Below are 26,197 nucleotides of genomic sequence, written 5' to 3' on the forward strand. Positions count from 1 at the left end.
CGTTTTGTTTAACGTAATGGATTTATTACAAGCGTTAAATTGGCTGATAACTGCATTTCAGTATTACCAATGTCAAGATAAACTTTCTTCTTCTGTCGTGTTGTTTGTGAGGTCAATGACAAATCTCATCAACGGTCGTGTCAGTTTTACTATCGTATAGGCCCTTGACATAGCTCATACATACAACGACTACTGCGACTAAGATAAACATAAAAAGTATCTACTGTTGAGTTGTGGTTTTGATATGCACGTGCATATTATGAAAGCCGTAAAATTATAGTGTAACGCAGAACATATTTAGCACTTGAACTGAAATTCTTATCCCCAAAAACCGTAACGTTATTTTATTGCGAATCCAATTCTTCTTCTTCTATCATATGGGTTGTGAAGTGAATGACCAACCTCATCAACCCTGGTGTCAGAATTATTATTGAACCGCCAAAGGCCCCTAACGTGACTCAAGTAACGACTACGTACTTACATAAGCGAATCCAATTCAAACGCATGGTTCCTTTTTTATGTTTGTGCAATGTGAAAAATCTGAATTGACCAATCTATCAATCAGAATGAATTGGCACACAATAGAGGGAAGTCGCCGCGCCTCGCATTCAATCTTTACCGCGATCATACTTACATAATGTGCAATGGTTTATTGTCATCATGGTACTATTATTTATTTTATGTACGGTATATTACTAATATCATGCTCATCATTCGTATGGTCAGGGTAATGATAACCCGATAGCTGAGTGAATGGCTATTAATGAGGGCCAAAAATTATTAACCCGTTAACAGACAGATAGGCCCAATTGTACTGTAACCATGTATTCATCTGTCTGTATGCTTCTTTTCCCCGGCTATACAGGTTGTGAGAAGCTGCAGTAGTTTTAGGCTGATGAGACGTTCGTTTTGTAAAAATTGACGATTCAAAGTGTAACTATGTTACCTACTGAATAAAGATACTTTTGAATTTGAATATGATAAAATTAAGTTCTGTGCAATAAATACAATTTGATTTAATAGGCATGCATGGGGAAGCAGAGCCTTAGAATACTTCGTTCGATAAGATTTCTTACAAAAAATCTTTGTAACAATTGTTTGAAAAACCTACGCGTCATTGAATGCGTTTCATAAATGTTAGATTTACGGTAATATTTGAACAATATTGTGAAACTCTGGCCAATAATCCTTCACGGGGTAGACAGAGATTTCCCATAATTTGCAGTCACTTATTAGTGTCTCACGAGAGAATAGATTATGAAGCCACGTCTCTGCACATTGCCTTATTACAAGTTCGTCTTTAAGCAGGACATCTTTTGTATTATACCCTGTAAAACATGATTGAGTGACATATCTCTCATCTCTTTTACACTAGGCTATGTACTGTAGCTCTGTCCTGCTGTCATTCTTATATGACCAAATAAAATAAGCTCACGACTATATCCCAGTTGAGGTAGTCAGAGGTGCATTCATGGCAAGATGAATTAAGTACCCACACCTCACCGAGCTTCCTGTTAAACCAACGTGGTAGGTGGCGGTGATCATAGTAATATGTTATGTTACGTATTGCAGGGTTCTTCTATCGTGTGGGTTGTGAGGTGGAGTACCAACCTCATCAACCCTGGTGTCAAGGTTACTATTGATCCGCCAAAGGTCCCTGACAAGGCTCATGTAACGACTACTTACTAACATCAGTAAGTAGTAACTGGAACCAACGGCTTAACGTGCCTTCCCAAGCACGGATCATCTTACTTTCGAACAACCAGGTGATCAGCCCGTAATGTCCTAACCAAACTAGGGACCACAAATATTTTTTTGTGATATGTACCCACCGGGAATCGAACCCAGGACCTCCGGATCGTGAGCCTAATGCTCAACCACTGCACCACGGAGGTAGTTGCAGGGTTAAAGAAAGCATATTGAAAATCTGATAAGCTTCCAACAGTATCTACATCGATACCAGCTAATAGACATCAATAAAGTTCCCATTATCAATATTATGAGCCAATTGAAGAGCAGGCAGACAAATAGCATCATACGTATTGTATGTTTGTATGTGCGTTTGTAATAAATTGAATGCGTTGTTATTGTGGCCATTATAGCTCCCCGCATGACATCAAGGTCCTGAAATCTTCCGGTTTTTTATGCTAGTGTTTAGAGGACATTTACATATTAAAGCATAAGGTGAAGTTTTTTAAATTTCTTTGTTATCATGAATCACGACAGAAGAGCATCAAGCATCATCATCAATTTATAAAGAAAATATTAATATCCATCAACACTGCAAGATCCCATATAAGAAAAACAATGTCTTCACTTTATAGGGTAGTTTCCAACTTGTCAAATCAGTTACTTTTTACTAAACCTCAAAACACAAAATTACTATGGAATTTGAATGAAATAGCATAGTGTGACATCATAGAAAAACGTGACAAAATGTCGGACTTATTACGTTTTTTTTTTATAAAAATTCTTAAATAAGTTAAATAGAAAAATGAAAATGTTTTTCGTTACTTCTAGATCTGTCTTTTTTAATAATCAGAATTTCATAATTTATATTGAACCTAATACACGACCCAATTGTTCAGACACTACATACACCTAAAAATAATAACGCCAAATAATAATACAAATAAACAATACGAGATAAAACACATTTGTATTTGTATTTTGTTGTTAATTATACTAATGTGCGTACAATAAAGAGTTGTATAATATTTAATCTGGCCTAATCGAAAACCCGACTATTCACAACTCAAAAACATCTCCCAAAACGCATCACAAACAAAAATAACCGGGCACTTACCGTCAAATCGGGGAGGCCCATACCGAACCACTTTCTCATTAGATGCCACAGGGACATCACACACACACAACACACATGATTCTACATCACTATGTACAATGTGATCACTATGGATGATAATTGTTATGATGAGAGCACCTTACGACAGCATAGAACACTGTTGAACATCGGGAGCGACTAAGCGATGTGCAGTGAAATCGGGACGAGTGTGGTGTTCAGAGTTTTGAAGTGTTGGATGCGGTGTTATGTGTGTAGTTGAGATTTCATAACGCTGTTTGGTAGAATATACGTAAACTTTGATTGTGACTGTATTGATAACGATTGTCTTTAGTTTTTGGTTTTGTGTATAAAATAGAATATTGTTTAGGATAGAAAAGGGCGGAAACTCTTTAAATAAGATTTGGATACAAACAAACCCCACATAATTACACCGCAAACTTTTAACTATTAGAAGTAATTTCCGATTCAAACGTTTGTATACGTCCTGCAGAGCAATGACATGCCTCATCCACAATTTCGACGCTCGCGAAACAATAATATATTTAGCCGCGCTACAACGCCGCGCCAACGACACAGCTGAGCGCGACTCCGGCGCAGCGCGCAGGGCTGACTCCGCTATTTGTAACGCCACTGTTTATCTTCCTACTAGTTATGTCATACCCTTCTAACGCACGTGTTTTTAGATTTAAAACGACACTAACACAATATGAGCGACTGAAACGCTTAAGTCATTGAAAACCCCAACATCAAAACCAAGATGATTAATTTTTACTTTTTGTAAGCCACAATAAATTCATTAAAACATCATAGAAGGGAGAGGATAATAAAAGAGAAGAAAAGAGAGATAGGACAGCGAATCTTGTCTTCTTCCATCGTGTGGGTTGTGAGGTGGATTACCAACATCATCAACCCTGGTGTAGTGGTACTAACGAGTCTTTTAAAGAAAACATTGAATCAACATTAGAGAAAACAGTGGGAAATGTTATATCGGCGAGCGCATGGGTCTTAGACACAGAAGAAATGGGTAAAAGAAAACAATTATCAGAACACGACGTAGACACATCCTTCGCTCTGAAAGCAATCATACAGTATATTAGTGACACAGTAAAGAGGACTTTGAGGGATGCTTCAGACCATGATTTAGATTTAATTTCCAAAAGTATGGAACTGAAAAGTTTCATGAATTTTCCGACAGGAAATTTCATTTGATATCAATCATTCCCCTCAGTATTCCGTACGATGCGACTAACCCTGTATAATCGGTCAGAAGGTGAACTTATTACGCGCTCATTTACCGTCAACCCTGATGTCAATTGTAATGAAAGTTAAAACAGCTAGTCACTAATCATCTGAGAGCACATCCCGTGTATTAGGGTCGCTTGACTGACTCATATGCTCTATGATATCACTGCACTTATTGTAAGATGTCTAGTGCTTCCGATAGGTCTACGTCTGGTACTCCATATGAAATTGACGTGGGTGGAGTTCATATTTCTTGTTAGTCATTCGTACGTCGACCTTTTTCGTTAATTTTTCAAAATCTGTTCGGTTGGACAACGTTAAAACACATAATAACGGGTTCTTACCGCGTTTAAAATATTGCAAGTGCCACTTGCAACAGTGTCGAAATATCGGGAGTGTTATATCCCTATTTTAAACGCGGTAAGAACCCGTTATTATGTGTTTTAATTATGATAATAACCGCGTAAACTTAAAACAATGGACTAACGTTTTCCTGGGTTTCTGTGATGAGCTGCCCTCGCGGCACAGCAACCGTGTCGCGTGCTGTGCGAATTGGCTACTTGACAGTTATAATAATAAAATATGAAATATGTCGGATAAGGTAGTGTATCATTTAATGATAATTATCCAGTAGTTTTTTTTATTAAGATCATTTTTAATTTTTATTTTATTTTTACAAAACAAGAATGCGTTTATTTATCTGTGTATTACAAGATTTACAAGACCCCAAACACGGGCGGCCATGATTGAGCTTCGTGTGACCTCACATTTCACAAAATAAACCAAAACTATCTGTCAGGCTTCAAGTTATACTGTTTGACAGTTCCTTTGTTTGTTGAAATGTGACGTCATTGGGCGAAATGTCATATGATCAACCGTTTTCGCGCGAAATGTAAAATAATTGGAGAAAAGTTTGTTTTTTTCTATTATTTAAATATTTTTCGAGGAAATAAAACATTTTGGTATAAAATAAGCGTCATAATTAAAGCACATAATAACGGGTTCTTACCGCGTTTAAATGGGGATATGGGGATAGGAGTCTCATATCCCCATTTAAACGCGGTAAGAACCCGTTATTATGTGCTTTAATTATGATAATAACCGCGTAAACTTAAAACAATGTAAAATAAGCGTCTGTAATTTTTAAAATAATTCTCCGAACTATTTATGTATAATTGACAAGTAATCAATTCGACCAATAGCCGCACAATGTTGGCTATGTAGACAGCATTCGCTGCGTTTATTGGTCGAAATCCTCCATATAACCGTCGCGTATCGCGCGGTTGTCGTGCAGACCTTACAGATTAGTGTAGATCAACAAAATGGCGAAGAGTAGAAAAGTAAGATGAAATCATGGACTGGATTTCTACAAGTACAACCTATAACCTCATAAGAGCCCATCTCGCCGATTAAAACCGGAAAAATAATTCCATTGCCGTTTATCATAGAGTAAGCTAACAATATTGTAAACTTGTAAAAATCTGCTATTATTATTTATAGCTATTATGAAAATCCTTTGAAGTCCGCATGATGGATTGCTCTATATCGCAAGATGGAAACTGACTCATTACTGAGTCACAGAAACTATTTGAAAGGAATACTAGATATAAACTATGTAGCTCAATACTTCTCCTTATTGTGTGGGTTGTGAGGTGGAATACCATCCCAAAGATAACTACAACCAGAAACATAAAATGAAGAATAATCCTACCCATAGAACGGTAACTCTCCGCTCCGCACCAATTCCTATCAGGCGCCACCCTCAGCTCCTGAGGTCTTACTTTACTCTTAAATGGCCGTAAGCCGCTAAGGAGTAAGGGAGACAGCGCGAGGACTGTGTCTCGCTCGCACTTACGCGTTAGGCGGCACACGGTAAGAATGAGATTTTTGTATGGAGTCTGCCTACTACAGAATTTATGACCCAATTTGCCGTTCTTCATAGTATATGACTACATCCACCATCCTGCATATTCAGGCGTAAAGAGCTGCTTTATGAAACAGCCGTTTCAAATTTCAACTGAGATATTCAACACAATCAGCGATTAAAATAGAATTCATATATTTTAAATAAAGACAGACAAAAGGTCAAATTTAATTTCTCGACAAAAACCGTTTAAGATGTACACAAATAAATCTTCAAAATCTTGTAAAAGCACTTTGAACGCTATTTAAGAAACAAACATGCTGAAATGTTAATAGAAGTCCGTGACAATGAAATCTGAGCGAGCACTTGCCAAAAGATCGCACTGCAAATAAACAAGTGAATAATCACAACTTTTGCTTCGACCTCAAATACAGACGACTGATGAGTAGCAGGTTTAGTTTTTATTTAGACTTTAGGCCTATGGGTTTCAGAACAATAGGTGAAATTTCAGAAAAATAGGAGAATGTGTAGAGTTCTTCTTCTATCGTGTGGGTTGTGAGGTGGATTACCAAACTCAGCAACCCTGGCGTCAGGGTTATTATTGTAAAGTTTATTTGTGATAACATAACAAGTGGATTAAAAAGGCCACATCGAAGCAATTCATCTAACAAAGCAATATTGCAATTTGACATTTGCGCATATAAAATTAAGTGCGCAATGCAAACAAATGTCAAATAGCAATATTACTATCTGAGATGAATTGCTTCGATGTGGCCATTTTAACCCCCCAGGTGGGGACATATCACAGAAATGACTTTGTGAACCCTGGTTTGGGTTTTTTTTTTTTTTTTTTTTTTTTTTTTTTTTTTTTTTTTTTTTTTTTTTTTTTTTTTTTGTATTTTGCGCAGAGCCTTTGTCAAGCGGAAAATTAAACTTTTTACACAATGGTAATCGGTCGTTTTGCTCTACAGAGTTGATCCAGAGTCAGTACAATTTTGTATTGATCTTTCGTCAACTCGGATTTGTGTGTTATGTTTTTTATTCGATGGTGTATGTGGTGTGTGTGTGGGGTTTTTTATTTGGGCTGTGTTAATGTCTTAATATAGTGCGTAGGGCTGCTATAGCAATTTTTTTTTTTTCCTTGTTTTTTTTTTTTTTTTCTTATATACTTTTTTTTTTTTTTTTTTCTTATGTTTCTAGCTTAACAGGTAGCTTAAATTCTATTTGACACCACATGCTTACTTACTAATTAGTTCTATCTAATTGTACATAGTGTATGTTGGCTGACATATAACCCAATATATGTCAGCAACATGCTTTTTATTTAGTACTATTTCTCTTGACTGCTCTATCTGCTACTACTTTACAGTATCTCAAGAAAAGCGTCCTTGTTTTATTGCTAGCGATAAGCTGGTTTGCGTTATCGACATTAATTGTTTCGCCCAGTTCCTGTTCCACTTCGTACCTTAGTGGGGCATTCGTGGGGCAAGCGAATAGAAGGTGGGCGACTGATTCCTCGACACCAGGTTCACAGATGCACGATGAGTTCTCCTTACACTTGAATCTGTGCAAGTATTCAGAGAACCCACCGTGACCCGTTAGTATTTGTGTTAGCGCTCCTGTCAGTTCTATTTTTCTAATTATTCTATACGCGCTTATGGCCTCGGGGAAAAATATTTTAGTTGTGCCGGCTGTTTCGCCCTCTCTGTATCTTGCGCTCCACACCTCCAGTGACTCCATGCGAAGTTGGCGCTTGACATACGACTGTGGGCACAGGTCGTAATCCGGTTTTGTCTTCATCCTTTGAGCCGCTTCTTTTGCCAGGTAATCAGCCCTTTCGTTCCCCTCTAGTCCTGCATGTGCTTTGATCCAAAACAGTGATATCTCCTTGTTTTGGAGTAGTCCGGCTTGAATGTTTGCCCGGGTCTGGACGGCTAGGTTGTGCGTAGAGGCGTTGTTTGTGATTGTCTCTAGGGCGGAGCGAGAGTCGCTGTATATGCCAAAACTCGTTTCCCGGCGTGCCAGGATCATCCTTGTGGCTTCGCATATGGCCAGGAGCTCCGCCTGATAAACCGTGCAATACGGAGAGAGCTTCAACTTGACGGCTTTAGTCTCAGCATCTCCATCCCACACGGATAGGGCTGCTCCGACCTTGCCGTCAATTTTACTCCCATCCGTAAATATTCGAATTGCACGCTTGTTTTGGCATTCGACCTGCTCTTGGTTTACCAGACAAGTGAACTCCTGCGGGCTCGGCACGACTATCTACTGCCGCGCGGCGCGGAATTTATCCGAGGGCTTGGACCAATAGGATCAAAGAATGCTATCCACGTGGATATATTAAATCGATGCGTGCACGACGTCGTCGTACGAGTAGATAGCAATTCCGCTAACAACTGTCACTTGCCGATAGTGGATAGTATATCCAAGTGCGTGCACGGCGCCAATATGGCTGCCGTCTGATTTCTACGTATGACATTTCGATTGACATATATTTATCTGCCTCCCGAGAGTGGCAGATAGGCTTGAGATAGGCGTCGTTAGACAAGTATTTGCAAGTTATTTTGAATAAAAATGTCGAGGGGCTACATCAGAAACTTAATAAGTTTTTATGAAGAGAAGAGGGAGAGAAAGGAGCAGCGGAGCGATGTTAGGAACTGCGCGTATATTTATAGTTTGCCAAGAAACGAGTTTCTTGGCAACTATAAGATAAGCCCGGAAATGGTTGAGTACCTTCACGAGGAATTGGAGGATGATTTATCACCCCTTAATTCAGAAGGCTATCCAGCCGATATTAAGGTAAGTAATTTTTTTTCCTGACTTAAGAGGACACTTTTTTCTATTGGATTTTTAAGTGACTTTATTATTATCTCCTAGATCCTAACCGGCTTACGGATACTTGTCAATGGCCACTACCAGCGAGGTAATGGTCAGGATCAAAACACCTCACTGGCTCCAACAACAGTGAGCAAATATTTGACGCAATTTATAGATGCGGTGAATAGAAAGTAAGTATTTACGTAAATTATTTTGAATTATGATAATTTAACAACAATTTTAATATTTTTGTTTATTCTAACAATTATTATAATTTGTACTTTCACAGGCTCAAACCAAAATGGATTGTTTTTCCGGGGTCTGAAGAGGCTCGGCAAGAAGTGGCAGGAGGGTTCAGGCAGAAGTTTGGTGTGCCAAATGTAATTGGTGCCATTGATTGCACACATGTGTCTTTGTTCCCACCACCTGGGTTGACAAAAATTCAATATAAGAACCGACATGATTACATGTCAATCAATGTGCAACTGGTAAATAATACACCATTTTACTCCATTACATAATGTTTACATAACAATTACCAGCCCAGTATGATGTGGTATTCTGACCATTGTTTATTGTTGATTTTAGATCTGTGATGCAGACTGCCGGATCCTCAGTTGTAATGCAAATTACCCAGGCCGGGTCCATGACCAATTTATTTTTAATAACTCATTAATAAAAGATGAGATGAGGAGGCTATATACCAACAGGATTGGAGACTATTTTCTATTGGGTATGTTACATAATCTTTTTATAATTATCTTTCATGCAACAATTATGTTAGTAATGTCATGAGGTGGCTGAAAACAGGGAAGAGTTAAAGGACTGATGGCTATTAAATTAAGCTATTAAATCACTGATTTACGCGAGACACAATATCAAATCTGTTGTCTGGTACCACGGCAGATGAGTGGTAAATTAATAATAATATTAATAAGTAAGATTACATTTAAAATAAAAATTCAATAATATGAGGTATTTATATAATTTCTTTTTTTTTAAATGAGATCAAATTATATAATTAAATAATCATTGTAAATCAGTCTTAATTAGTCACAAATCAGTGTTTAATTCACATTAACAATTATAATAGATATTCTCAATCAAAACTAAACTATCACAATTGTGTTCTGTGCATATCTAATCTATCTAAACTTAACAAAAAAAATAACAACAACAATATTATTGTATTATCTTAAATTAAAACTTTACAAAAACTTCTTTAATCTTGCCTGACGAAGTCTGTAACAAAAAAGAACATAAATAATATATAAATGCTTTCATTATTTTCAGGAGATGCTGGCTATGCGTTGGAGCCATGGCTCATGACTCCAATAAGGAACACCCAAGTGGGTTCTCCAGAGGCACGGTATGACAACTGGCATTGCCGAGCCCGAAACACTATTGAACGCACCAATGGTTACCTGAAGGGCACGTTCCGAATGCTGGGTTTGGATAGGAACATCCACTACGCCCCCGAAAAAGCCTCAGCTATGATTTATGCCGCATGTACCTTGTACAATATCATGCGGCATTTCAGGTTAGTTTCTCTTGAATTGAATTATCATTATTATGTATGATCCTGTATTTCTTAGCCCTTATACGAGGCCTGTGTGTGTTTGAAACATGTGCCTTATGCTCTAATATTATTAATAAATATTTTTATCTTTTAGGCTACCAATGGAACTTGTGGCGGTGCCAGCAGAACCAGTTACATTGTATGAGAACAATAATAACAACAATCGGCGATGTTTATTACTCAAATCTAGTAATTGGGTTTTTTTACTTACCGCTCCCTGTTTTTTAATCTGTTTTGCAGAACCAAATTATTATTTCTCTCCTTCAATAATTGGTTCTGTGTCTGTATGGTGTTGACTATATCCTGTAATGAAGCATTTATATTTTGAAATTAATTCACATTACTGTGATTGATTAATATAAAAATTCAAACAACAAAGTCGCGCGTTACTTTACTTTTAAAACATTTGTCGTTGCTTGCTCTGCCGCAAGAAACTCGACGGCCCGATCTCCTAGCCCAATACGCCGCTGCTGTGATGTGGAAGTGGTAGGGTGCACGTCTCTATGAGCAGTATTCTGGAATGAATGGGTTTTAAAGTAGTGCTTTAATATATTATTAAAATGAGAAAGTTGGAACCTTCACAAACTTACCTGGCTCCGTGTGAAGGTCGACGTGTAAGCGGGTAACATAGGACTTTGTCCCGGGGCCTGCCTGTGTTCTAAATTAAAAACTGGCATCTGGAATAAAATTCGGCTTTTATTTTGGTGCTATAGAGCCTAGATATTTCACTCCATTACGTATACTGTATGAACATGATTTTATAAACATTTACAAAAAGAAAATCGAGTCTTGCCTGTATTTGGCTCTGTGTGGATGTCGACGTGGGGTTGGTGGGACTTTGTGCCCGAACCCGCCTCTGTTCTTCATTGAAGACTGGCATCTGGAATAAAAGCTAGTTTTTATTGGTAATATAGTGGAACAAGAATGTATATGTATATATATATTATGTGATGCAGTGGAAATGAGAGCTATGTGTGGGGTGACTTGACTACTGTAAGTGGAACTCCGTGGACTCTGCCTACCCCAATGGGAAACAGGCGTGATCGTATGTTCTGCTCATTAGGTATACTGGATGAATATGATTTTATGTAACTTCTGATTAAAAAAAGAAAATTGAGTCTTGCCTCTATTTGACGCACTATGGAAGGGACGGCATATCCCAGAGCCTGCCCCTGGTTTTCGATGATTTCAATCTAAAATAAAAGTAGCATTTTATATTGGTGTTATATTACTCCTTAAAAGTAATTATAACTGAAATTCTAAACATGTACACCTCGCTTGCTATTTAAATACTTGCCTCTATTTCATTATTCAATTCCTGTGACTGACCCATTGACGACTCCACAGTTTTATGAGATGGCAGCTCCTAGAAATGGAAATCACTTTAATGTTGGATTTTAGGATTTCATTTATCTTTTTATGTTTGTATATTTTAAATGATAAAATATAATGAATAAAGATAATATTTGTTCACTATATTTGATGTTCTAATTCACTCCAACTTACCCCAATACCTGTCTCCTGTGAGTCGCCACCTATACCAAAAGCCATCTCTGTGCCAATGACACCTAAAATTTTATTTGTTGTCTCGGAGAGGCTTGGCACAGGAATTAAATTGCCTGTGGCGGTCAAAGCCTTACGTAGGCTCGCTCCTTCGCCCCTTGCTTTTTTTTTTAAATCCCGCCAAGTCTGAAATTTTTTTGATTACCAATTAAAATTGTGCTTTACTTCAATACATATAATAATAATTACAATCTAAAATGAAAATATTAAATAAATTATTTACAACAATATTTAAAAAGAGCAATAATTACATGTCGCCATTGTTCTATGGATTTGTCAGGCCCATGTTCCCTCAGCAGCATCCGCAGCGTTTCCCACTGCTGTAGATACTGCTGGCTGCCCAAGGGGCCAGTGAACTCCCCGTTGGCAAAACTGGGGTGTGTACTCATATAATCAACTAACATTTTTTGTTGAGTTAGAGTACTCCTTATTCTGAAACAAGTTATGATGATAAAACAAGATTCTTCGTAAACCAAATAGAACAATTCGGATTTGATACTTACTTCTTTTTCCCTAACTGCGGGTTCATTTCCAAAAAGATCACGAAAATTTTTACTTCACAAAGTTCAAAAGAAGTTGACGACTTTTCTCAGTTCGTTTGTATTTTTTATGTTCGCGTTTTTTTTTTTTGTTCGCGTTTTTTTGTCATTGAAACAATCACAAGACTCATAATAAAACAGTAAAAACTTGTATAGCGCTATCCTTTTCTAATCTTGTGAGTACGTCAAAAATCGCATTTATAAACCAAAAAAAGAAAAAAGATTACGAAATGAACGAATGATTTAGAACAGCACTATTGGGGGTATAGTGTTAACAAATGAAAAAACAACACTTTTATTTCAGATAGCAACATTTTTTTATGCGACGAGTTATAATTTTATCCACGGTAGATAGTGGATCGCGCTGTCAAACCGTGCCCGCAGAGAAGATAGAAACTGCATATATCTTAAACCATACCGCGCCGCGCCGCGGCGCGGCAGTAGATAGTCGTGCCGAGCCCGCTGGTTTATATGCGTCGCCGGATGTGGAGTTTGGGCATATGCAACGACTCTCTCGATTTCTCTATCCCCTTGCGCTGGCCGAGGCACCCCTCTCTTGGCCTCAAATAGGGCGGCTGCCTCTTTGATCCGGAGATCAAGAGGGAGTAGCCCGGACAGCACAAGGGCAGAGTTGAGGGAGACAGTCCTATACGCTTTAGTAATCTTCTGCGCAAAGCCTCTCTGGATGTTGTTTAGGTGTTTTTGCACACCTAGCTTATTGGCTGCTGTGACCCAAGCGCTAGAGGCATACAGTATTACTGGCTCTACTGTGGCGGTATATATGGTCCGAATGACCTCAGGATGAAGACCCCAGTCGATTTTGGCCGCCCTTGAAAGTTGTTTATATATGCCAATTGATTTTTTACAGACTTCAGCCACGTGTTTGTTAAAGGTTAGTCCTCTGTCGATGTGGAGCCCCAAGATCTTAATGTCTACAGACATGTCAATGCCGACCCCACCCATGCTCAGAATTGGGTTGTCATATTTAAGTTTCCTGGTCATGGTCATTGCTTTGGTCTTATGAGGACCAAAGTGTAGTTTATTTTGAATGCCCCAATTCCGGACATGGGCGAGTGCAGCATTGGCCTGTCTCTCTATTTCGAGAGCCGTGTGCCCATGAAACACGAGGACTATGTCGTCCGCAAATGCCTGGACATAGTCCCCCCGTTCCTCAAGCTGCTTCAAAAGAGGGTCTAGGAGAAGGTTCCACAAGATAGGACCGCCAATCGACCCCTGCACGCAACCTTTTGTTGTACTCTTTGAGTATTCTACTCCCCCGTACCTCACTGTGACCTTTCTGTCCCGTAGGTAGCTGTCAAGCACTCTCCTTATGTTTACAGGGCACTTTTCCTCAGCCAATCTGACTCTAATTGCTGGCCACCAGGCGTTGTCAAAGGCTCCCTCTATGTCTAGCGAGACTAACGTGACAAGCAGTTTTGCTTCTATTTTACGACGTATATGATTCACTAGATCGTAGAGGGCGTCCTCAGTGCCTTTTTGGGGCATAAAGCCATATTGGCGAGTACTAATCCTGGGGAGAATGTGCCATTTCAGTCTGCCTACGACCAGTTTTTCAAAGATTTTTCCCATCACTGGCAACAGTCCTATCGGCCTGTATGCCTTGGGGGTCCTGTAGTTATCCTTCCCCGGCTTGCGTAAGACCACTACTGTGGCCTCCTTCCAGATGGTCGGGAAGTGCTCAAGCTCCAGACACTTGTTGACCAGTGATAAGAAAACTCCTGGGTCACAGGAGATAACCTGACTGCAGATATCCGCCGTAAGACCGTCAGCTCCCGGTGCCTTCTTGGGATTGAAACCTTCCACCACTGCTCGGAGCTCCTCCATTGTAAACGGTGGGTCCCGAGGCTCGCCTTGGGAATCACCGTTCACTCTGTTGGCCTCCGCTCGCACTTGTCGGTGGTATGCCGTATCACAGCCCGCCGAATCCTCAGGGTAGAAGGTTTCGGTCAAAATCCTTGCTGACTCGCGCATATCTACAGTCCTTCCGTCTACTTCCAAGGGTAGATCTTCATGTCGTTTGGCGGTCCTACCGATGACTCGGTAGATACCTTCCCATACCCCCTCCTTATCCTGCTTGCCACAGAACCCCTTCCAACTTTCAATCTGTGCCTTCTTCACCCCCCTTTCATACTCTTCTTTCAGTTTCAGGTACTCATCGACGACGCGGGCTCTACGGATTGGCGCTGCGCAACGGACTCTACGTTTCCAGGTAAGGACCTTCCTCTTCAGCTCGTCAAGCTCCTCGGACATCCACGGCAGGGTAAGTTTTTGATTGGACTTCCTTTTCGGAAGAGCACCCTCGCATGTCTTTTTGACTATGCCAGTGTACTCCTCCGAAAAGTCATCCAATTCCCTTGTATTTTTGATGCTTTCGATTTTAGCTTTGTCTATAGCACCATCGGTTATCAATTGTTTCAGTTTCTCATGAAACTGAACCCAATTGGTCCTTTTGGTGCTATAGACACGCGTTGTTCGTTGGATGCCCGTGCCTTTCGCTCTTGCGAGCCTGACGTTGAAGACTATGGTATTATGGTCGGAGCTCGTAATCCTTTCGTCGACTTTCCAGTCCTCCACTAGGTCCAGCATTTCCGCTGAGCAGGCCGTGATATCGATGTAGCTCGTGAAACGCCTATTGCCCCGGATGGTGTCAAAAGTGGGGATTTCGCCGTCGTTGAGCACCTGAAGCCCCATTTCTTCGATTGCCCCAGACATTTCTCTGCCCCTATCGTCTATAGTGCCACCACCCCACCAGGTATTCTTCGCATTGGCATCACCTCCCACGAGAAACAATCTGGGTTTTAACATGTTGTAGATATTTTGCAGCTGCTCCAAGTATGGCCCCATGGGCTGGTTTGGCTCAAAGTAGCATGAGGCCGCGACAATCTCCCAGGCGCTGGTCCGGATCCCCACCACAGAGATGTTGTTTGTGGTGAGTTCTGGGAACTGTGTGACACTCATGTCTTGATCGAAGACTGCAATTGCTGCCTTCACGTTTCCCTCTTCCTGTTCAGTATTCTGGAAGATCCTCGCGCCCCTATACGCTTTCATGCTACTTGTGCTGCCCACGTACGGCTCCTGGAGCAGTGCAAATGCCACTTTGTTATTACTTGCCTCGAGCATAATTTCATCCGTGGCTATTTGTTTTCGTTGGAGGTTTGCCTGGAAGACGCGGTATGTTTTCTTAGCTGGTGGAGTGTTGGCACCATCCACCACTTGGCCATCGTGGTCGCCCTTAGCAATATGCCGTGGTTGCGCGTGCTAACGCGTCCCATTTGCGTCGCGTGATACACTCGGTACTGAAGGCGTGGTGGTTGGTGGCCGTTAGACCCGCTTTGCTGCAATTGCAGCAGGTTGGTGTTTCCCCCACCAATCGATCCTCGCACTCTGCCCACTTGTGAGGGCCTCCGCAGTAGCTGCTTCTTTTTCTCAACTATGTCCTTGCAAAGGCGTTTACTATGACCGTAGCTCAGGCACATCGAGCATTGCACTAATGGCGTCTGATCCTCGACGCGAACCCTTTGTAGATCAATGTGCAGCCGACCCGCTTTTGTGAGCCTCTGCCACACCGTGGGGGATACCTCCACTACGACGTTGCTGGCATGAGGATTTCGAGCTCTTCGCCTGTACCTTACGGCTACTTTGAGGTTGTTGTCCTCGATTCCCGCAAGTAAGTGGCCATTTTGGTTTTTTATGGCTTTAACAATTTCCTCGTCGGTGTGTATGGCCAGAACGTCACGCAGCACAACCAGCGGGTTTTTATTTTGTGCCTCACGGACGTGAAGGTTGCAAGATCTCACCGCCTCACTAACTCTCTCTATTTCAGCTTTGTTGTGGCAGCCTAGGACGATCTTCTGGTCCTTTGCTTTCCGCACCCTGTCCACACGTATTCCAGTGTTTTTTGCATCCAATGCATTCCTAATTTTTGAGAGCACCTCCTGTCCGCTCTCCTCTTTATCTTCCGATGTTATTATGATGGAGTGCATTGGTGACCTGTGGTTTTGATATGGCGGATGTTCTGCCTCTACGCGTTCAGGCCGCGGACACTCCCGGCTGTTTATCTCGTCTTTGAGGTCTGCGACGCTTTTGTTTAATCTTGCAACCTCCGCGTATGACAGTTTTTGCACGTCTTCGGCTTTCTTTTCCACGGTCTCCTTCAATTCATCGAGCTTCCGACCGTGTTCCTGGATAAGTCTGGTTTGCTCCTCAATCCTGCCCAACAGCAGACGGTCTTGTGCGTTCCTGTCGGTTTTAGGCACACTTTCTGCGTTTCCGTCCGCTCCACCCAAGCCACTAGTCTCTGCTCTCCCTCCTGCTTCGGCTTCCTTGTACAGCCTATATAGGCTGTCTAGAGCAGTTACGAGACCGTTTTTAATTTCTGTTTTGATATTCCTGGACTCACTTAGGTATGTCTTCCCTTTCGTGATCCAGGCTCTTGCGCTCGCCGCTCGACTGGCGGGTGAAGAAGGCAAGGTCGGGGAGGCACTTTTGTACGGCGCTGGGGTCGCCTGCGATGCCGGCCTCTTACGTTGCGTGGACTTCGGAGCTTGTTTTACTATTGGCTTGGGGGAAGGGGTGGTCTGAGCCAAGTTGGGGAGGTCACCTGAATCCCAGGCTTCGATACTCGTCCTCACCCTTGACGTCGTTGGCTTGGGACTGGTGTCGGTGGTGCCAGGTTTTGCTGGCGCCTTTGGAGGTTGGGGACCCGAGTTTGGCACCTTTATGGGTGTCCTGTATCCAAACATGTTTGTCGGATCGCGTCAAGTAAATGTGTAAAATAAAATAAAAAGACGTAAAAGGTAAGGATAAAGTAAACGAAGAATATAAAAATAAGAAGAAATGCTATCAAGTAATAATTTAACACAGTAAATAGTATAAGGTAAAGTAAAAAGTAAAACTAAATTAAGACTCCAATAGGGAGGTCGTTGTGTATATTTTATGCTCTATTCTATTAACCTACGTATTTTTCTTTTTCAGATTTGCCGCTCAGCAGCAGTCAGTTCCGGTCCAGCCGGTAACCCTGGTTTGGTTAGGACACTACAGGCCGATCACGTGAATGCCCGAAAGTAAAATAAACCGTGCTTCGAAGACAAGTTAAACCGTAGGTCCCAGCTAATAATAACTGATGTAAGTAAGTAAGTCATTACATGAGCCATGCCAGGGGTATTTGGCGGCTCAATAATAATCTTGACACTTGAGGTTGGTAATCCACCTCCCAGCCCGCACGATAGAAGAAGAAGAAACTTCCGCAATGAGCCCAATATAACATTTCTTTGATTTTTTTGCCCACGATGACTGAACCAACCTCGTATACCATTCAAAACCCAACACAACTGTCAGTATTGAAAAAAAAAACTATTTCTTACGACACTAGGGCAGCGTGGTCACTATTAGTTATCAAAATAACTCCGCTGGCCGCGAGCCAGTTATCAATGAGCATCCAAGATCTGCCATAGGACTGTTATTTTATTATGATCGTGAGTCAGGAAATTGTAGATTTTTATTCTGTTCCTTCAATACTATATAACGGGTTCAGTGGTTGAGCGTTGTGCTCACGATCCGGAGGTCCCGGGTACGAATTCCGGTGGGGACAAATCACAAAAATCACTTTGTTATGCCTAGTTTGATTAAGACATTACAGGCTGATCACCTGATTGTCCAAAAATAAGACGATCCGTGCTTCGGAAGGCACGTTAAGCCATTGGTCCCGGTTACTACTTACTGATAAGTATGTAGTCGTTACATGAGCCATGTCAGGGGCCTTTGACGGCTCAATAATAACCTTGACACCAGGGTTGATGATGGTATTCTAACTGACAACCCACACGATAAGAAGAAGAATACTTATATATAAACTCATGCCCGTACTCCCTAATGAAGGAAGTGAGCCACAAGTACCACCGTTGATACTAAGTCCTAAGATGGATATTATTATAACCTTATGGTGATGGATGAGCCTATCGCCCATAACAATTGTCATGTTAGAAAAGACACAATCCTTCTGTCGGATTTAGTAATAGAAAAGTCATTATTTAACGAATGATAAAGAGTATTAAACATTGAAATTACAAAATGGGGCTTGAAAGTTTCTTGAGATTTAATTTTAATCTCTATTATATAAAAAGTTATTAATAGTTAGTCGTTAATTACTTGTAAAGCAATCTTCACTAACAAGGTTAGCACGACCATTGTAGACAGCGATACTGTTATCACGTTGGTCTAATATAAAGTTCGATTATGGAAATCGAAGATATAAAGCATCTTGAATGCTGGTACGTCTGACTAGCCCAATTGGAAATATAGTCGGGAGCTTATGTTATTTTTTATTTAGATTCACTAACCTGCGCGACATCCTTAAGCTGCGTCCGCTGCATTTCGAGGTCTGCTATCCTCTTGAGCGCCGCATCCTCGGCCCGCGCGTGCGCCTGCAGGCAGTCCAGCAGCCCCGCCAGCGGGGGCGCAACCTCCACGCGGGGGGACGCCGGCATAGGGCTGCACACCTGCGGCGGGGCGGGGCCTTTTACGTCGGCGATCAACTAACACAGTTGGCTCGACCATTATGGACGGCGATACGACTCACCACCTTTCAGAAAGCTCGGTGAGGCGTGGTACTTAGTTTTATCTTGCGATGGTTGCAGTCGTGAGCAATATCATGTACCCACTTTAGAACCCTGTCGCACTATCATATTTGACATTTAATGAGACTTACGGTTTAATTTTTCAAAATAGTTAATGTGACATGGTTTCAAAGTGTATACATATTAGTACTTGTGACCGTGCCTCTATCCCACTACCCTATTGGGATGTAGTCGTGAGTTTATGTTATTACCTCAATATTCCTGTTCTTCTGGTCTCTGAGCGACACGTCCTCGCTGGGTTCGCTGCAGGAAGTAGAAGCCACTTCGTGGATCCTCTCTAACCGCTGAGTGCTGCGATGGACCTTCTCTTCCAGCCAACGGGTCTGTGGAGTGACGCACTAGATTAGTTTCATCACATACTTAGTAAACATGCTAGATTTTTTACCTATAGCCTATTATGTCCCACTGCTGGGCAAAGACAACCCCATTATCTTTCCAACCATCCTATGTCTTGGGCACCATTTTGACAGGTAACAATTCATGAAATGTTGATTGCAATGTCATTGGATGGTTTCTCTAGCTTGGATTGTCCCACTGCTGGCAAAGACTTCTCCTCTGAGCTTCCACTTTACCAAAAAAGGAAATGATAAAAAAGAAATAATATTTGCAAAAAATGGCAGACTCGCTTTACCATAATAAGAAATAGATTACGAGAGAGATAAGAAAGAGATAAAAAACGCGGTGGGCAAAGAGATATCGCCGATGGAAGTTTGAGAAGCATGATATAAACTTAAGCAGCCTATATACGTCCCACTGCTGGGTACAAGCCTCCCCTTGGTGAACCGGTGGTGGTATGGGACATAATCCAGAAGCACACGCATACAGAGAAAATAACCTTCTTTTTTGAAATCGGTTAATAACAAAATTAATAGTGAATGAGTTACCTGTTCTTTTAAGTTCTCCATGAGCGTTTCATATCTGTCGTCGTCTTGGCCACATTTGACGCATATCAAGTCACTCTGATCTGCCTTCTCACTCTTCAAAGACTCCAACTCCCCAATAAGCGACCGCATCTTGTTGTCTCTTTCATCTATCGTCTTCTTCATTTGGTCGAGTTGCTCTAAAACCTCGGACTCGTGGGTGGTTTTCTGTTCCAGTTGGTTCTCCAAATTGGCTATGATATCGCGGAGTAAGGTGATCTTTTCTTGGTAGGATTTTATTTCTTCGTCCGTTTGGACTTTTCGGGATTCCAGTTCGGCTATTATTTGGTTCATCTCGCGCGTCTGGGCTTCTAGTTGCTCCACCTATTGGGGAAAGTACGAGACGTAAATCAAAAGTATTTGGACTGAGATACAGGTAAGATTCACTTACTTAGTTTAGGCATCACAAACTATACTTAACTAGCTAATTTTAAAATGAGACTAAGTTTTTAATGAAATAAATTATTCTTATTTATTTTCAATATAATGTCTAAACCAAGATTCAATTTTAGATCTAAGCTACAATTCAATGACTTACTGCTAAAACTTGAGGCTGATAACGTTTTAGCTTTTTCAGTTTATTTTCTACAAGTATATAATTATTGTACCGATCTGAAAGTACTACATTAATAATAAAATTATTCATTGTTTTAGGTTTACGCGGTTATTATCATAATTAAAACACATAATAACGGGTTCTTACCGCGTTTAAATCGGGGATATGAGACTTCCGATATTTCGACACTGTTGCAAGTGCCATGATCACGGGATGACTGATCAGGAGTCTCATATCCCTGATTTAAACGCGGTAAGAACCCGTTATTATGTGTTTTAATTACAATAAAATTATTATTTGTATAACCTTACATAGTCATTAATATTAATAAACTTTTATATAAGTTATTACAGTACTACGAATCCACCACTATTCTACTGGGAGTACAGTTATACACCACAAACTACATTTCCAACATTTTTGGCACTATATGAGAAGATAGTATACATTAAAAAGCGTGTTATATCTCATAAAATACAGCTTGATTAGAATGACAACAGGACAGAAATACAGTCAAATGAGAAAGGGAAATATCAGGAAAAAGAAGAAAGTTTATGTAAAGTGTACTGAGGGGTGCGGGGGTCTAAAACACCCCATTAAAGCAATCCATCTAACAAGCAATATTGCAATTTGACATATACACATATAAAAGTAAGTACGCAATGGCAACAAAAAGTCGAATAGCAATATTGCTTTTTTTTAGTTGAATTGCTTCAGTGTGGCCTTTTTAACCCCCTTGTTCTGACAGCTGTCATTCCAATTGAGCTATTTTTAAAAGAGGTCTACAAAGCGTGTGAGTTAGTCGGAGTATGGCAACACTTACATGTGCGTCGTGCGCGCGACAGTTGCAGTGCGACAGGCGCAGGCAGTGCATCTGTACACACAGTTACACTAACTACAGGCGGCACACTGGATACGCATATACGTGGATGTTTACTTGTCACAAGTAGATGAATTTTAATAAATAAAAATGTAATAATAAGTGCGACATTTTATCACGTTTTTCTATGACGTCACAGTGTGCTTTTTCATACGAATTCCATAGTGATTTCGTGTTTTGACGTTTAGTAAAAAGTAACTGATTTGACTAGTTGGAAACTAGCCTATTACGTATGTTTTATGTGAGGTATGGGTACTTAGTTCATCTTGCGATGGATGTACCTCCGACTACCCCAACTGCGTAGTCGTAATCTTATGTTATATTGTCAATTATGTACTTTAATGATATATCTGTTGAGATTAGGGTAGTTGACAAGTATGAAATCTTCTTCTATCGTATGGGTTGTGAGGTGAATTACCAATCTCATCAACCCTGGTGTCAGGGTTATTATTGAGCCGCCAAATGCCCCTGACATGGCTTATGTAACGACTACTTACTCATCAAATATTAATACTTTTTCAATAAAGTTCCAAAATAGACATAAATTGAGCCTTTGAAATCCGTTTAAATTTTTTAGCATAAGTAGGTACTTTTTATCACATCACCACTAGCCATTTTGATTTCATGTCCGTTATGCGTATTCACTGTGCAAATATTAACAAAAATTGCAAGCAACATACAATTAGTGTTTCATTGGTTAATTTCGTTAGTTATCTTTATTCCTTGTGCAAATGTTAGCAAAACAAGACACAACATAAACAGGTGACAATAAAAAATGGAAGTGACAATTGTTTATACAGCCATATTGTGCAAAGTAAATGTGAAAACTGTAATAAAAAATCAATAAGAAAAGCGTGTCTTGAAATATAAAAATCTTGCCAGAGAACATTCTTCAAAGATAGTTCTTATGTTAGCCACAAAATGGCGAAGGGTATTATATTTCTAATCAAGCTTTACTTATCCACTTTTTACATACATAATTTACGTCCGACCAATAACGAACGTCGTTCAATCTACGTAGATAGCATTCGCTATATCTATTGGTTGGAGCGCTGGATATATCAACGCCACGCGCGGCGCGCTTATCTTGCACCCCGCCATAGACACAACCTAGAAATCGCTATTCGTCTACACGATAAATAAACAACATCTATCGGATCATATATCGCATCATGCGAAGGTAAGCCCGCATCAGTTTCTCTTCCACTGTTACTCATATAAAGTAGGACATACAGTGGTAAAATGAACACTGGCTGAATGAATCAAGACTCACGAGTCCCTGAGAAACGACTCTTTGACAAAGCATCTAAAGCTATGTAGTGTACAGACCTCATTCAATATCCGAGCATTGTTCTGCAGGCGCGTGGCGAGGCGAGCGTTCTCGTCGCGCAGCTCGGCGAGCCGCGCGGCGAACTCATCTCGCTCGGTCTCGCGTTCGCTCGCCTGTTCTTCCACGAACTGTCGGGTCGCGCGCAACTGGCGGTTGGCCGCTTCCAGCTGGTCGTAGCGGTTTGTGTATTTACATTAGTTTTGTGCCAGAGGTCAGATAGAACAAGAAAAATGAATAGAGGTCGAGAGCTTCATCGGTTGAAGTCGAAAATAAAGTGTTTACGTAGATCAATGTCACGGATGTATCCCTTTTGTGACAGACATTTTTCTATAACATTTACGTGCCTTTTTGAAAAATCACATTCTAATGTAATTTTCTTCAACAGAACCTTGATTTCTTTCAATTAATTTCAATCTGGGTAAAAATTGAGACCACCGATTTTATCTGGATTGACACTAGCTTGTCTATTGAGAGATTTTGTTAATAAAAATCATATCTGAATGTGATTTTAAGTAGTTTTCACTTTAAGGTCACCAAAAATAATATAGATGGCGTTGTACAGCTTTATCGTGATAATTATCTATTTTCTCATTACTTGAGTACGTAATTATTCCAAAATACAATGTGATGGCAGTAGCATATTATTATATAAAGATAATTGTTGCTTGATATTTGGATTACAGGAATTAGCACCAATTACCTATTTTCTCATTGCTCGGGTACATAATTATTCAAAAATATAACGCAATAGGAAAGGCATATTGCAAAAATAATTATTACTTGATATTTACATCAGATATGGTATAGAATTATGTTGCTGTCTATATTGCTTGTCTTTATTTTGATGAGAATAATAACGGGTGGAAGATGTAATTGTGTCTGGGTGTAATAAAAAGGGTCGTCATTTATACCTACAAATGATGAGATGCACGATGTCTGTTGTGCATGATCCATTAAAGTAGAAAGTTAGTCGAAGGAAAATCTGTACAGCGCCATCTATATTGTTTTTATGGAACGTAGCTTGGAAAGTCCCACATTGACCATATCTTATCGAAAAAACGTAACCAAATTACTTGTACTTATACACATTCAATTTAGTTCGTATTACATTCACAAATATGTACATAATTATTGTAATTAAAATTGAATGAGGACGAAATCTGAATTGTAATAACATTAACTGTACAAACAATGGAAAAATACATGAGTTTCAATACATCGCGTACACAAATACAAAAGCTAACTATACAATAAGTGACAGTAAATATATAAATCGAAATAAATAAAAACACAATAAATGATGGCTAATAATAAAACAATGTGAAGCCATGCGTCGATTACGAATACGAGACATCAAAGTGATCTGTAATACATTAGTATTTTTAAATAAATTATAACCTTCCTTCAATTAACAATCTACTCCTTACTTTAAAAACCTTTTCGTTACAACTAAGTGTACGGTTTCTCATAAAGTGTGGGAAAACAACGCGACGACGTGAGATTCTGATTACTAAATAAAGACGGATCTAAAGGTGACGAAAAACGTTTTCTTATTTCTGAACTATTTATGAACTTTAATAAACAAAACTGTGACTTGTTTTTCTATGACGTCACAGGTTGCTTTTTCTTACAAAATCCATGGTAATTTAGTGTTTTGACGTTTAGTAAAAAGTAACTGATTTGACTAGTTGGAAAGTAGCCTATTCCATGCAAAAGTCATACAAAATATCGTTCCCGCATCAATTCTAATGAATGCCACTTCAAGTATTTCGATAAAACCCTAAAGTGTCATACGGTTTAACCTAATGTAAACTTTAAGTAACTGAGATAGCTATGGAAATGAGGCGCGTCACAGTTATAACTCCTCGATTCGACGATGCCATTGTTTAGGCGACAACACAGCTTCTACCAAGATATATGATCGGAGGCTGTAAGTGTAACGGACAAACCCAGTCTAATTTACACCCTATTTCCAGTAGTCTTACCAGTTGAACTAATGGAAATTTACTATATTATGAATATACTTCTTCGCATACGCTTTGGGCTCATAATTTACATTTAATTTCCTAGTATATAAGTAGTCCTTGTATACTTTCGAGTTAGATGCGTACTTCTCATCTTGGAAAGAGAAAGCCCTAGTTCGGGAGAAGTGGAAGAAAGGGAGAGAGGACTTTGCCCTGCAGTGGGAAGGTTTAGGCAAGTAATAATAAATTAATAATGTAAGTAGTAGATTATCAATGAAAAAGGTTATTATAGTATTCGGGGCGTGTGTTTACCTTCTCGCAGCATATCTTATGTACAGGTGAATCTGTCATCCTTTTAACCTGGCGTGCCGTGCGGTGCAAACATAATACATATTCTTATAAATATAAAGTTCGATATACATATATTAGCAAAGTGGGATTTCTAGAATGTTCTAGCGTCATAGTTTTATGGGTGTAATGATTTTGTAAATTCAAAAGGTGGTTGTTAACTTGTCACAATTTCCAAAATGTTGATTTGAATTGCGGTAATGTGGATTTGGCCTCTTTCTAAGACCTCATAGTAATAAGGTCCAGCTAAAAATACATATTCTTATAAATATAAAGTTCGATATACATATACGAGAAAAGTGGGATTTCTAGAATGTTCTAGCGTCATAGTTTTATGGGTGTAATGATTTTGAAATGTAACTCGTAAATTCAAAAGGTGGTTGTTAACTTGCCACAATTTCCAAAATGTTGATTTGAATTGCGGTAATGTGGATTTGGTCTCTTTCTAAGACCTCATAATTATAAGGTCCAGCTAAAATACATATTCTTATAAATATAAAGTTCGATATACATATACGAGCAAAGTGGGATTTCTAGAATGTTCTAGCGTCATAGTTTTATGAAATGTAACTCGTAAATTCAAAAGGTGGTTGTTAACTTGTTACAATTTCCAAAATGTAGATTTGAATTGCGGTAATGTTGATTTGGGCCCTTTCTGAGACGTCATCATTATAAGGTCCAGCTAAAAATCTGAGTTGTAACCTTCGATCTTATATATTAGTAGGTGCACAATTGGATCGTGTACTAGGTTAGTGGTGGTAAGTAACTAAAATAGCTATGGAAACGCGGCGCATCGCTGTTATAACTCCTCGATTCGACGGTGCCAATTTTTAACAGAGCTTCTACCAAGATATATGATCGGAGGCTTTAACTATCTAATAAGGTCTTAGCAATGGATGAGCAGGAAGTTTTGTTTACAAGAATTCATTCCTATATATTTTCTTGTAATCATTGTAATACACCAAACTAAGAGAGCCACTTAGAGTGGCTTTCCACCAAATCGGTGAGGAGAAGTGACGTCTGGAATTGATCAATCACTTTGAGAGAGCGAGAGAGAAGACGCTCATTTTCTTTCGCGGTGATTGGGCCATTCCTGAAAACCGCTTTTAGGAATGGGCCATTTCCTCTCCTCT

At 39.8% G+C, this 26,197-nt stretch overlaps 2 protein-coding genes across 12 annotated transcripts in view; both read right to left on the reverse strand.

The window, feature by feature from the left end:
* Nucleotides 1-26,197, reverse strand: part of LOC126373942 (golgin subfamily B member 1-like) — a 109,677-nt gene that overhangs the window by 32,727 nt on the left and 50,753 nt on the right. For 8 of the 11 annotated variants that reach the window (XM_050020307.1, XM_050020303.1, XM_050020306.1 and 5 more), the window contains 6 exons: nucleotides 25,029-25,076; nucleotides 22,752-22,919; nucleotides 21,366-21,416; nucleotides 19,951-20,310; nucleotides 19,258-19,389; nucleotides 18,770-18,928 (listed from right to left, as the gene is read on the reverse strand). In XM_050020307.1, the coding sequence (XP_049876264.1) occupies nucleotides 18,770-18,928; nucleotides 19,258-19,389; nucleotides 19,951-20,310; nucleotides 21,366-21,416; nucleotides 22,752-22,919; nucleotides 25,029-25,076 (918 nt within the window). The remainder of the gene's footprint in view (nucleotides 1-18,769; nucleotides 18,929-19,257; nucleotides 19,390-19,950; nucleotides 20,311-21,365; nucleotides 21,417-22,751; nucleotides 22,920-25,028; nucleotides 25,077-26,197) is intronic. The other 3 variants (XM_050020304.1, XM_050020305.1, XM_050020310.1) reach the window with 3 other exon arrangements.
* LOC126374002 (uncharacterized) lies at nucleotides 9,857-12,881 on the reverse strand. The gene is made up of 10 exons (XM_050020446.1): nucleotides 12,375-12,881; nucleotides 12,123-12,303; nucleotides 11,815-11,997; nucleotides 11,606-11,674; nucleotides 11,433-11,501; nucleotides 11,102-11,188; nucleotides 10,899-10,985; nucleotides 10,704-10,823; nucleotides 10,520-10,611; nucleotides 9,857-9,971 (listed from the first exon to the last, which is right to left on the reverse strand). The coding sequence occupies exons 1-10, from the start codon at nucleotides 12,398-12,400 to the stop codon at nucleotides 9,938-9,940; spliced, it is 948 nt and encodes a 315-aa protein (XP_049876403.1). The 5' UTR covers nucleotides 12,401-12,881; the 3' UTR covers nucleotides 9,857-9,937.

Source organism: Pectinophora gossypiella, chromosome 16 (genome assembly GCF_024362695.1).
Source record: "Pectinophora gossypiella chromosome 16, ilPecGoss1.1, whole genome shotgun sequence".
Lineage (NCBI taxonomy): Eukaryota > Metazoa > Arthropoda > Insecta > Lepidoptera > Gelechiidae > Pectinophora > Pectinophora gossypiella.

Bases quoted from the DNA above. Each gene is read 5' to 3' on its own strand.
- LOC126374002 (XM_050020446.1), bottom strand. From the start codon at position 12,400: ATGAACCCGCAGTTAGGGAAAAAGAA. The intron at 11,675-11,814 runs GTAAGTTGGAGT...TTCCATTTCTAG, and splicing joins CACAGGAGACAGGTATTGGG to GAGCTGCCATCTCATAAAAC. The intron at 9,972-10,519 runs GTAAGTAAAAAA...TTTTTGTTACAG, and splicing joins AGATTAAAAAACAGGGAGCG to ACTTCGTCAGGCAAGATTAA.